Source organism: Bidens hawaiensis, unplaced genomic scaffold, assembly GCF_021521415.1.
Source record: "Bidens hawaiensis isolate Kalapana, Puna unplaced genomic scaffold, B.hawaiensis_p1.1 tig00017157_1, whole genome shotgun sequence".
Classification (NCBI taxonomy): domain Eukaryota; kingdom Viridiplantae; phylum Streptophyta; class Magnoliopsida; order Asterales; family Asteraceae; genus Bidens; species Bidens hawaiensis.
Window position 1 is genome coordinate 189,495 of NW_027492594.1, and position 13,380 is coordinate 202,874.

The 13,380-nt window shown below is 34.8% G+C and overlaps 2 protein-coding genes across 2 annotated transcripts; both read right to left on the minus strand.

Moving 5' to 3' along the window:
* Positions 1 to 304: 304 nt before the first annotated feature.
* On the minus strand, positions 305 to 2,342 carry LOC143553171 (GRAS family protein RAM1-like). Its single transcript, XM_077043211.1, has one exon. The coding sequence runs from the start codon at positions 1,737 to 1,739 to the stop codon at positions 318 to 320; it is 1,422 nt and encodes a 473-aa protein (XP_076899326.1). The 5' UTR covers positions 1,740 to 2,342; the 3' UTR covers positions 305 to 317.
* A 2,052-nt stretch (positions 2,343 to 4,394) lies between these two features.
* Positions 4,395 to 6,123, minus strand: LOC143553172 (GRAS family protein RAM1-like). Its single transcript, XM_077043212.1, has one exon. The coding sequence runs from the start codon at positions 5,857 to 5,859 to the stop codon at positions 4,453 to 4,455; it is 1,407 nt and encodes a 468-aa protein (XP_076899327.1). The 5' UTR covers positions 5,860 to 6,123; the 3' UTR covers positions 4,395 to 4,452.
* Positions 6,124 to 13,380: the final 7,257 nt, after the last annotated feature.

The following is a 13,380-nucleotide window of genomic DNA, read 5'->3' on the forward strand; positions in this document are numbered from 1 at the left end:
TAACTTTTTCTTCATTAACCAGTAACTTTTTTTAGGTAGGGTAACTTATGTAAATAATTAAATAAGATGTAGGAAATAGGAATAATGACTTTTCTGTTAAAACAAACAAATAAATGGATAAAACAAGATTGTGTCCGGTAGAAATAATCAATGGGCCATACATAGAAAATCCTTTTTGAGCAAAGCTTGAAGATTCTTGCAACATCAACATGGAAGACAAAAATATTAAGATGTGTCACATACACACTCCGGACCCATATTATCACACTTATAATTTACAAAGTCAAAAACAAAAACTACAAGCTGGATAAGGTTGATCATATTCCTCCTGCACATTGCCATGCAGATGCTGTAATCAGACATTTTTCTTGCCAAGCTAGAGATATGGCATTGCCTTCTTCTCTTTCGAAGGCGGTAAACCCTCCGTTTTCACCACCATACTGAATCGGACAGTAAGGGCTATTGATTTTCAACAGGAGCTTTGCTTGAATGATGGTCTTTGAACTTAGACTCAACCCTTCAAATCCATGACCCTCCATCCTTCCTTTCCATGTTTCCATCCTTTCGAAGTGTGGCGAATTGGACTCGTCGTTATCAAAGTCCATTAACCGCTTTATCTCTTTGCCAAGATGGTTCTTCTCAATTTGTAGCCTTTGTGGGCTGTCAAGAGGAAGAAAGTCATCTAGTGTATCAAACATGGCTGCATAATAATGCAAGAACTCGATGAATCTTGATAGAAATGTTCTTGGGCTGCTACCGCCTTCTTGTTCAATCAAAACTATGATCGAAGGGTTCAGCATGCGTGTGGATCGCAACAAATCAGATATGCGTTTGAAGTGGTACAAGGAGTTTAAATAAAAGACTAAGTTTACAACAAGCGTCTCGTTGTTCCTCTTTCGTATTGATTTTAATCCAAATTTTGATCTTAGGATTCCTTGGAACTCAAAGCATAAGTTCCTAAAGGTTTTCGCAAAACCAACAAGCCTTGCCTTAGTCTCTTCAAGTTCCTCCAGGGTTTTTCCAAACCCTGTGATTCGAAGAGACACACGGTTTCCATTAGTGGCCTTGTCTGAAAGTGACTGCATTAGGGAAGGCCACTGGAAACCGTAGCCTACATCGAGATCAACCACATGTAATGCATTATTATTATTATTATTATTATTATTATTATTATTATTATTATCGTTCTCTTCCCTTTCAAATGCTTCTAAGATCATTTGGTTCGCAGTAAAATGGGCAAACTGATAATATGGAGACACTTTGTAGAGTTCTATGTATGACAAGAACTCGTCTTCGGGTGTTGGTTCCTTCATTATCATCTCGTGAAAGGGTGACCGATGTGTGAGAAGCCTTGCCACTAATCCATCGGCAAAATAAGCTGCCACCCTTTGCACGGAATCACCATTTAAAGATACATTTTTATACAGTTCCCTTAGATTCTCGATTGCTGAATCGAGTTTCATCTCTTCGAGAGAAGTAGCGGACATGAGCAATAAATGGATCAAATGGAGGCCTTGTCCATCTTCGCCAATGGGCGCCGCTTCTCTTCTTTTGTTTCCTTTTTTCAACATCATTTCTCTTGTCTCTAAAAGATTAAACATCTTTCCTTCATAGACTCCATTTATATCCAACGACTTAAAACTTTGCCTTCGTTTTCTTTTCAGCTTTCTCTCGCGGCCAGAATCGATCATGATTGCTAGCCCAAAGCTTAAAAGACTATCCTCTTCTAAGTCCTCCATCAAGCGCGCTATATGGGTACAACAAACTACAAAGAGAGATGGAAATAAAGAAAGAAACAGTAATGGAATTGCGAGGTATTACAGAAGACGAATGATCGTTTATATAAAGGCCTAATACGAATAGAATCTTCATTGAAAGCTACGACAATTGCTGTAGCCAGGTGTTATGACATGCTGTTACAAAACTTACAATAAAAAGATATTGTCAACTTGAGTAAGAATAATTAGTTTTAAGTTATGCTTCGGGTAGATCAAGAAAGGATCTTTAGATGCCAAACTAACCATGAACTTATGTTATATCCAAATAATTAATTAAAGATGCTTGAATATTATATTTTAATTTGCACTACGGCGGTATCTTTCTTTTTCTTTTTTCCTTTCCATCAAATTCTCCGAGCATTTTTCAACTCATTATGTCATTTTCAAGCAACTGGAATATGTTACAAATTTGTTTTTTTCAACGTACTAGATTAGATCACCAAGGAAGGATCCTTAAATTGCTTCGGGTAGTTCAAGAAAGGATCTTTAGATGCCAAAAGTATGAGGAATCTAACAAACCAACCTAACCATCAACTTGTCTTATTAGAGTTGTTATGACCAAACTTTTTTTTTTTTTTGGAACTAGGTGGTTTGTAGAAAAAGTCAGGTTTTTTAGATGGGATGGAAACTAATCACATCTAAGTGGCTTGTTGTCACGAGCAGCGGGCTTTTACTAATTTAAACAAACCAGCACCGGAAAGCGTGGAAGTTCATAAAAAGTAAGTCTGCTATCTTGGCTGGTGAATTTCTCATGCTATGTCAAATCCGAAGGGTGTCGCCTCATTGTTGGTAGAGGGTGTGTGAAACTAAAAAAATGACCTGAAATCGAAAAGAACCAAACCGAAACAAAAACCAAAGGTTTGGTTTCATGTTGTCATAAAATCGATGGTTACGGTTCGTATACGATGAAAACCGGACAGAAAAAAACCAAACCATTGGATTAACCTCTTTGTTGAATGTATATAATCGGTTAACTTTTGTTAAGTGGGATGGTATTAAATCGTCATGAATGTTTGTTATTAAATTCATGAGTTTTTATCTTTGATTTTGAATGTTAAGTATCTTTTATTATCCCAAAAAATTTAAGCCCATGTAGCAAAGCGGAATAAACCAAAACCGAAAACGAAAAACCAAAAAATTGATACATAACGGTTTTGAAAAATCCAAAAAGCGAAGTTCGGTTTTATCACAAAGTCCACCCAAACGAACCGTACACACCCCCAAATTGCTGGTTTACTGTAATTAGTTGAAGTTCGTTGGATCACCTAGATGTGATTGCTGGTAGTTGAAATTACTTTAAGTATGCTACTAAAAATAACAGCCTACCTAGATGTGTTTAGTTTTCCAATACCCACCTAGAAACAACTTAATTTTTTAACAAACCACCTACTTCTAAAGAAAATTTCCTTTTAACTACCCTTGTATTCCTTAAGAAATTTATGTGTTAATTTCCTTTGAACATTCCTTAAAAAAGTTACTTGTCCATGCATTGTTTACATGGTATATAGGTGACACATAAATTTAGATTTTGATATTTATGAAATGTGAAAAATGATTTATAGCTAAAAAAATCTTAAGATCTTTTTAGTAATTTAGATTTTTATATTTATGTTTTAAGTCAAGATGTTGGTTATGGTGACCAAAATTAATATTCTAGTTACAGTTTTTAATATGTAAGTTATGATTCGACCGAGCTTAATACCTTGATTATGACATGAGTGTAACCTATAAACAGAAATTATTCATATGTATAATGCTTATAACAACTTTTTATATGATAATAATATTTCTCTAATATGGGTTGTATCTAAACGTTTGTTGTAACGTATATATCTAGCATATTTTTTTCTCTAGTGCGTCATACATTTCGTGGTAACAAAGCTTATTAGTACGATGGCATGTTGCATTGGAGTAAACCAACCTCATTGTTTTTATGGTGGATATATATTGTGAGGTTGATGATTAATATTTTATAGTGTGCGTTGGAGGATCTCTCTACTAAGACAGACAAATTCGACATAATTGTTGAAGAACACCGTGCAATATTGCAATTATCTTAAAAGTTGATTTCTCTTTACGCATATATGTTGTTGTGTATGTTGCTGAAATCAGTCGTCATTTTTGTTAAAGTAAGCTATCTAGGACAAACACCAAGTTGAGCTAGAAATTATCAAAGTATGAACCTAACAATAGTTTTTGTAGGAAAGTTGTAGGAAGTTTACAACCACATATTTTTGTAGCAATTTTGTAAGAAAAGTTGTTGGAAAACGGTTGAAAACGATTTTCAAGCATGTGTTTTTCAACGTAACTTTTTGTTGGAAACTTGTTAGAAATTGGATTTTCCAACAAATTTCCTACGAATTCAGTTGTAGAAAAACATCTCTTTTTCTAGTAGTGGGAAACACATGCATAAAACATGAAAGGAATTTGTGTTCGAGGATCAAGCAAACCACTTATGGGCAACATATATAATTAACTCTAAATAAGATCAAAAGTTATGTGGAATCCCTTTCTAGTTAAAAATATGAGTTTTTATTATTAGTTAAAACAGTTACATAAAACATGCATGTATTTACAACTTTATTACATGCAATATGTACTCCATACCCATATTGTTACACATATAATACATATTAATATACAAAGCTATAGGCATACCAAAAAAAAACAAAAACTACATGGTAGATGAGGTTGTTGATCCTCCTCCTGAACATTGCCATGCAGATGCTGTGATCAGGCATTTGTCTTGCCAAGCCAGAGAAATGGCGTTGCCTTCTTCTCTCTCGAAGGCGGTAAAACCTCCGTTTTCACCACCAAACTGAGTAGGACAATAATGGCTATTGATTTTTAACAGGAGCTTTGCTTGAATGATGGTCTTTGAACTTATACTTAACCCTTCAAATCCATGACCCTCCATCCTTCCTTTCCATGTTTCCATCCTTTCGAAGTGTGGCGAATTGGCCTCGTTGTTATCAAAGTCCATTAACCGCTTTATCTCTTTGCCAAAATGGTTCTTCTCAATTTGTAGCCTTTGTGGGCTGTCTAGAGGAAGAAAGTCATCTAGTGAATCAAACATGGCTGCATAGTAATGCAAGAACTCGATGAATCTTGATAGGAATGCTCTTGGGCTCCGACTACCTTCTTGTTCAATAAAAACTACGATCGAAGGGTTCAGCATGTGTGTGGATTGTAACAAATCCGATATGCGTTTGAAGTTTCCCAAGGAATTTAAATAAAAGACTAAGTTTACAACAAGCGTCTCGTTATTCCTCTTGCGTATAGATTTCAATCCAGATTTTGATCTTTGGATTCCTTGGAACTCAAAGCCTAGGTTCTTGAAGGTTTTGGCAAAACCAAGTAATCTTGCCTTGGTCTCTTCAAGTTCTTCCAGGGTTTTCCCAAACCCTGTAATTCGAAGAGACACGTGGCTTCCCGTAGTGGCCTTGTCTGAAAGTGACTGCATCAGAGAAGGCCACTGGAAACCATAGGCAACGTCAAGGTCAACCACATGCAATGCACGGTTATTATAAGTTTCTTCCCTTTCGAATGCTTCCATGATCATTTGATTCGCCGTAAAATGGGCAAATTGATAACAAGGAGACACTTTGTAGAGTTCTATGTAAGCCAAGAACTCGTCTTCAGGCGTCGGTTCCTTCATTACCATTTCATGAAAGGGTGATTGACGTGTGAGAAGCCTTCCCACTAATCCGTCTGCAAAATAAGCCGCCATCCTTTGCACAGAGTCACCGTTTAAAGATACATTTTCATAAAGTTCCCTTAGAATCTTGATCGTTGAATCAAGTTTGTTTTCATCAAGAGAGGTTGCACACGCGAGCAACAAGTGGATCAAATGAAGCCCGTGTCCATCTTCTCCGGCGGTATCTTCACTTCTTTTGTTTCCTTTCTTCAACATCATTTCTCTTGCCTCTAAAAGGTTAAACATCTTTCCTTCATAGACTCCATTTGTATCCAACGACGTAAAACTTTTCCTCCTCTTTCTTTTCAACTTCCTCTCACAGCCTGAATCGATGATGATTGCGAGCCCAAAACTTAAAAGATGATCGTCTTCTAAGGCTTCCATCAAGCACTATATACGTATACAAGAAAGAGATACCGAAAGAAGTAATAATAGAAATGGAGTATAGCAAGTGAATGAAGAATTGTAGAAGAGGAATGGTCTTTTATAAAGCAAAATAAGGAATATAATCATTCATGGAAAGTTTCGACAATTCTTGTCGCCAGGTGGTATGAGATGCATTTACAAAAAAAGGATATTGTCTATTTTTTTATTTTTTTTAATAGAGTTCGGATACACCTTAATACCTGAGTGAGCCTTTCTGAGACAAGATGTCAACCGTCTATACTGATTTTGACGTTCCAGACCTGACTTAACTAAGAACATCATCAAGGAGGAAACTCACCACTGTGTAAAAACCCCTTAAGTTAGGTTTTAAACCTGAAAATCCAAGAATCTCAAGTCTTAACAATTACCCCATGCTAGCCAGAACGCAAATTACGGGATATTGTCAAGTTGAGTTAGAATTTTTGAACCTAACATTAATCTAGCTAAATGATGCTTCGGGAAGTTCAAGAAAGGATCTTTAGATGCCAAACTTAAGTATGAGGAATCTAACAAACCAAACCAACCTAACCATTAACTTGTCTTATGTTTAGGTGTTAGCATAGATGCTTAAACACTTAATTTTAAATTCTACGGCTGTATATTTCTGTTTAGACTCTTAAATTTCTCCTAGCATATCCAACTCATCATGTGGTTTTCATGCAGGTAAGAGTCACTGTCAAGTGTGAGGCCTCTTTGTTTGATCCTACAAAAGATCTATCCAACAGGCGGGAGGAATACCGTGTGCTATATCATGTTTGTTAGGAGATATTAGTTACATGCAGTTAATTATAATTACTTGTCATAATTAAGAGGCATTTGATTCACTACAATAGATCACTAGCTATCTTGCCGTTAAAATTTGCGGCTATAGAGCTCGATTGTCGTCGCTACAGGCTATCTCGAGACGTGGAGATGGTTGTCATCGCCACTTATTTGACGTAAAAACTGGAAGATGTCATTGTTATAGCACTCGTCACATTTAGGTCTACCTACATATCTCGACGACAAGTTGTGGAGATAGCGGTAGCAAATATTTTATTATTTTTATAAAAAAACAAATCTTTTCAGGTTTTCCAACAAAATATATAAATGCAACAAACTATATAATACCACACAATCTACCGAGTCTAATAAAATAAACTAATTGTAGACACGTGTCGATTTGTGGTTAAACTAACTAGGTACATTGTTAAATAGTGTAAATAAAAAAACAAAAAAAACTCTAATTTGCTTGCAATTTACGAAGTAATTTGTTTAATCATAATTATAAATATATGTTTAAAAGTTGATCCTTTTTTTAAAAATAAATTCATTTATCTATTGGTTTTTTTTGTATATTGTCATATAAATTTATAAATTATAAATATACGATTAAAATCTATCTATTTATTTTTTCGGTTAATTTAGTAAACTATACATATATGTGCTAAATTGTAAGGATAATATATATCAATCACTTTCAAATATAATAAAGTTAATTATATTTAGTTTATTGGGGTTTTTTTTATTAAAGATTGCTTCGAATTTTTGTGGAACTTATATTTTATTGTTACGAATTAAAAGTTGGTAAATAAATCGTTTGGTATATATTAACTACATTTGACTCAAATTTGTTACGGGTAAAAAATGGGTAATCTAAATATTTTTAAAATTTTGAGAATGCAAATAGATTTATCACCAAACTTGTTACGGGTTCAAAGTTTTGACTTGAAATGCAAAACAAATGAAAGTTAGAATTTTAAATGTGATTGGGTTTCGAATTTATGTTTAAGGACTTTTAAAATAGTCAAAAGATTCGGGATTTACACATTGTGTATTTTCCCATGACTACTAAAATTTAAGAAAAAAATGATAAACACTTCCGACATGCCACCTTCAGGCCTATCAATGTTTCTAACTTTTAACAAAGTAGAAAAATTTGTATTACTATTGACTTTTCTTTTAATAGTAATCAAAATGTTGTATATGAAGCATATCGTACAAAATTATACTCAGTGAAGCAAAACATTCAAAAAATTGAACGGGTTAACTTGTTATTTTTTTTGTCAATTGGCCAAGTCGAGAATCCACTCAAACTTATCAAAATATTTTTCATAGTGTAGCTCAAAACTATTATCATATGAAAAGTATTCTCCGAAATTGGTAGATAACCAATTTTTTTTCAATTATACATATATGATACTGATAATTTATTTTCAATAGGTGGAGTGTTTTTAGGTATCTTTTGCACGTGCGTTAAATTTTTTTTATTAAGTTCAATTTTTTTTTTGGAAAAAATCATTTTGTGATGTAAATAAAATCAATTTAAGTATAATGATACACGCATATATGTAATATATTTTTCTACTAGTTTTTATCCCCCGTATTACGGGGGCTGTTTTACATGACTCGTTTTTAATATTTATTTACCTTTTTGGGTTTAATTTAATTTATTGTAATGAAATTTATAATATACTTAGCGTTTGAAGATAAAAAGGTTTCACAAATAACTAAGATGTTATAACTGTGACAATCGTCAATTTCAGGTTAACTCCGTTAACTCAACTCCGTCAATTCAAACTTTAGATCACTGAATCTATAACGCACACCTCATTACATTTAAACTAGGGTTTAAATGACGCTTGACACTTACTACATGTGTAGTCTTTCGGGAATTGCACCGAAACGCAAACGAGTTGACGCAAACGATTGGTGAATAAACGAGAAACGTCAAAACAATAATTATGTGATAATTATGTGTTAGGATTATGTGTTATGTGATAACATGTTATATAATGTTAACTCAATGTGCAAAACTAAGTTAATTAAGCTAGAGATGTAACATTTGAAAGTTTAGGGACTAAAGTGTAACATGTTATTATTATATAATATTATCAAACCCTAGCTCCCTCTCCCACTTCTCCCAAACCCGACGGCAACTCTAGACCCCCCCCCCCTTGCGATCGGCCTCATATACACACATACAATCAATTATTCAAGCTTTTGATTGGAGATTAAGGTGCTAGGAAGGTATAAACGACTATCCCTTGCATCCTTTATACTTAATTTCGATTTTTAATGGGTTAATTGAAAACCCTAGGGGCCGATTTTTGTATGTATAGTGTTCATATGATTGTTGTTGATTTGATGATGTATTGATGATGATTTGATAACTAGTTTTGATATTATTGCATGTTAATTGTTGTGTCTTTGAGTTTGAGATCAAATAAAACCCTAACTATGTATGTATGGTGTAATTGATATGCATGGATAGTAGTTATGGTATCTAGAATGTTATATGAATGATTTGTGGTCCATAGATAGTTAAATTGTTGAGTTTGGATGCAAACAGTTTCTGGACAGATTGTGTTGTTGATGTTTGATTGACTGTAACGGGGTGTAAAAGTGAAAATTAATTGAGATAATTGATACTACAGTAAACTAGGTTGAGTCTAGTTTCTAAAGAATGTAAATTTGCAATTTTTGGACGTGTAAAAGTTAACCTTTATGATTTTACAAAAACGTTGTGCAAAGCTGAGTTATTAGACCTGCTGTTGGGTTGTTTTGTAAATGTTATATCTCATGAACTACGAGACCAATTGGGTTGGTTCCACTTCTGGAAGTTGACTTATTGAGTTAGGAACCTAACCCAAGTGGTCTTGCATTTATTGGATTTTTTGTTTATCGGGAATTTCAAATAACATTCTGTTGCGCATGAATTTGACTGTTATGAGTTTGCTGTAATGATTTGATTATTGTGAGAAACCTATGTGGAATAAAAATATAATAAAATATGTTCTGGAAACCTAAGACATATATGCTTTAGTGATGATTTTTGGTAAATTAATTGAGATGCTATGATTGGTGGAATAGTACAATCTTTCAAGTAGAATTTCTGTCTCGATGAAACTAGTTGCTGAATTTTGTGAAAGTTGCATGAAACAACGTGATTTCTAATTTATTATCGTGTTTTGACCAAATTGCCCTTGCGGGGAATAATTGCTAATTGATTGTCATGATTTGACCAAATTGCCCTCGTGGGGAATAATTGCTAGTTAATTGTTATGTGTGATCAAATTGCCCTTACGGGGAGTAATTGCTAGTGATGTACATTATTAATACATGACACGTAAATAATTGCTCACACACGTATCGTATCACAAATGTACTTGTTAAGGTCACACACGATTCACAAACGAAACACGAAACATGCTGTGTGCATAGGTATTATGTGCCGGGTCTAGAGACTCGATAATATTCCGACACTTAGAAAAGTCTCTTTGTTGTTTTAGAACGCTAGAGAGAGTTTTTCTGTGACGCGCATCTTGGTGATTTATTTTGGGAATACTTCGCAAACAGTGAGTTCACTTACCCCTTTTAAACTGTTTTCAAACGCTTTTCTCTTGGGGGAGATAACATACTCCGAAAACGCATTTAAGATTTTGTTAATATAGATTATATATCACTTGTAAAGACTAAGTGGCAAACGCGTTAACTAAAGTCCTTCATTCACATCGAACCATTTAATATTGGATAATAGCGAGTCATTGTTGAGTAGTACTACTGGGTTTGACAAACCCCACCCAACGCTAAACTCGACTGGAGGTCGAGTGGGTGTAATCTTGGCTAAACACATATCATGGTCGGGATAGACCTGGTGGCAAGGCAAATGATAAACAGTCAGCTTCGGTGTCGAACACTTAGTAATACTTGTTTTATAGGCTAGCTACCTATAGATATATAATTGACATAACACTATCTGGTAACGCAAAACGCTTAACGCAAAACGCTGAACGCAAAACGCTGAACGCAAACGCTAACGCTTTATTTTATTTGAACTCGTGAACTCACCAACCCTGTGTTGACACTTTTAGTATGTTATTCTCAGGTAGCCGAGGCGGGCGCGCGGTTTAGGATCATGCATTGCTTGAAACACTTTTAATTATGCAAACTTATTTTAAACTGTTATCATTTGGTTTTAAGTCGTCCTGCGTGACGCAACATTGGTTTCTATGGTTTTACGCTTCCGCATTTAATTACTCGTAAACGTTTTCATGGTTTTAAAACTTTGTTTTATGGTTTGATTATAACTAATGATTCCGATCCTGTTACTTCACACCCTCTGACGGTAAAACTCCGTTAGTGGATTTTGAGGGTGTGACAATAACCCGGTTTAAAAGTTATCTGAGTTTGGTATGAGCCAAGACCCGCTTATTTTTTTACTATAAAATTGTTTCTTAATTATAAATAATATTTTAAAAAAATCATATAATAATTTTTAGTATATCCTATTTTATAGGATTTTCACATCAATAATTTGGTGAGAATAATTTTTTTATTTAATGAGATGTTATAACCCGTTTAAGGAATATCTGGGTTTGGTAAGACTCATACCCGTGAATTCGGGTCAAATGCATGAGAAGCATCCATTTAAAAATCAAGCAAATCTGATTACTTCAAAAAAAAGGGAGCGACCACATCACGACACGTAAGATTTTTATGTTTTCGTTTATATATATTATAGATAGATTTACATTGTGTTACTTTATTTGTGACTTAATTATGTAAATCATCACGTGTGTTACACGGGTTCTAAACCTAGTTAAAACTATAAAATATTATACAAAGTGACTTTAGTTCTAATAAAACCCCGTCCAAACTATCAAAACATTAAAAATGGTAAATTATAGTACAAACTAAATACGAAATTACCACAAGTAGAAAAATTAATGCAAATATAAACCGGTAAAATTCCTCTTATGGCGAGTTTCGACCTTCTTCTATCTACAACAATAAAACAAATAATGTTAAACACCATTCTATTTATATATACATAAGAAATTGTTATTAAATCATGAACATGCATACTTAATCATTTTCATCATCTTCATTATACTCATGTCTCGAAGATCCTGGTTGTTAATTGACCATTGCTAGTATTGGAGTTAACTAATCTTGCATTTGTTGTTGTTCTTGATTTAAATTTTGATGTTCTTTCCACCATTGTTTCATTTGATTATATTGTGAGGCGCGTGTGTGTTGAAACCCTAATTGAAGCGGATATAATTGTGTGAGAGTTCGATGATGGGTTTTAGTGAGAATGATGTAGAAGATAAGAATGACCATTTTATTATTGAATGTTCTTAGTTGATTATGTTATGAGATCACAGTGAGAATCAAGTATGGTGTTTTATTCATGTTGTGCATGAGTGTTACAAAAGGGAATGTGTACATTTATAGGGTCTCCGGGGAATCTTTCTCTGGACCATTACAACTAAGGTTTAGCATATTATGCAGCGGTCTTTTCTTCCTTCTGACTTTGGCTGGGAGCTCACTATTATCCGCTGGACATCTCTTGGTTTCCGCATAGTACGTATGTTTCAGGTCTGACATCCCTCTTCAGTCCTCCAGTCTGGCTTTGTCGTTGACTCAGTCTTTTGTCTGAATATGCTTTGGGCCTCCTTGGGCTGGTCTCTGTCTTGGGCTTTGTTGGGCCAACTCTGGGGTATCCTCTTCAAGTCCCACAGTCTATTTTTTTTGTTATTTATGACAAAAGTAATAGACTTGATGCAGGCATGTCCCAATCTTTCTCATCTTCTTATTTTTACTTTGGACCTATCTCTTTCCCACTGGGGCTCTAGCTGGCGTCCTTTTATTCGCTGGATATTGTCTAGCCTCCTAGAGCATGCGTGCCTTGGGAACTCCCCTAAGTCAGGTGCACAGTAACTCCTGACCCCTTTGACTTAGTCTTTTATTTTATTATACCCTTTGTCCTTGGGCCTCTTTTCTTGGGCTAGGTATCATGTTCTTTACTTAATGGGTTGTGACCCAGCTCAAAGAGCCCCATTCCCATGTAGGCTCTTCAAGTCTCCCCAGTCCATTGTGCTCGTTATTTATGACGAGTATAATAGACTCAAAACAAGTCTCTATTCGACCTCTTGTGTGATCCACCTTAACAACCTCTTGTGTGATCCACCTTAACCTCCGATCGACTAAATGGTTGTGTGTATTTATTCTTTCATGTGGGAATGAGTGAGTACAAATGGAAGATCCCACTTTCTATATAGGCATGGGGGCATCTTTGATATAAAAAGAACATCCATAGAACTATTACATGCTGGTTATTGACCTAGGAGCTTTCTCCTGGGAATTGTTCTCTTTGACTTAGGCTTCATCCATTCCAACAACATGGCATGTCACATGTGTTGTTCTAACCCTTTCTTTTAGGCTTCCTTACTTTAGCCACCCTTAATTTGAGCTCGTGTTTGCTACTGGGCCTCTTTATCTTATTATCTCGAGAACCCATTTCAAAGGTAACCTCTTCAAGTCTCCCCAGTTCATTATGCTCGTTATTTATGACGAGCGTAATGAACTTATATCAGTTCACACTACAATTTTTATTCATCCTTCACGACGCTTTCTTTATTCACTAGAGGTGTTCGTTGATGTTGTTTTCTCTATTGGCCTGATTTTCGTGTTATCTCAGACAGATCAACACTT

Bases quoted from the DNA above. Each gene is read 5' to 3' on its own strand.
- LOC143553171 (XM_077043211.1), bottom strand. From the start codon at position 1,739: ATGGAGGACTTAGAAGAGGATAGTCTTTTAAGCTTTGGGCTAGCAATC.
- LOC143553172 (XM_077043212.1), bottom strand. From the start codon at position 5,859: ATGGAAGCCTTAGAAGACGATCATCTTTTAAGTTTTGGGCTCGCAATC.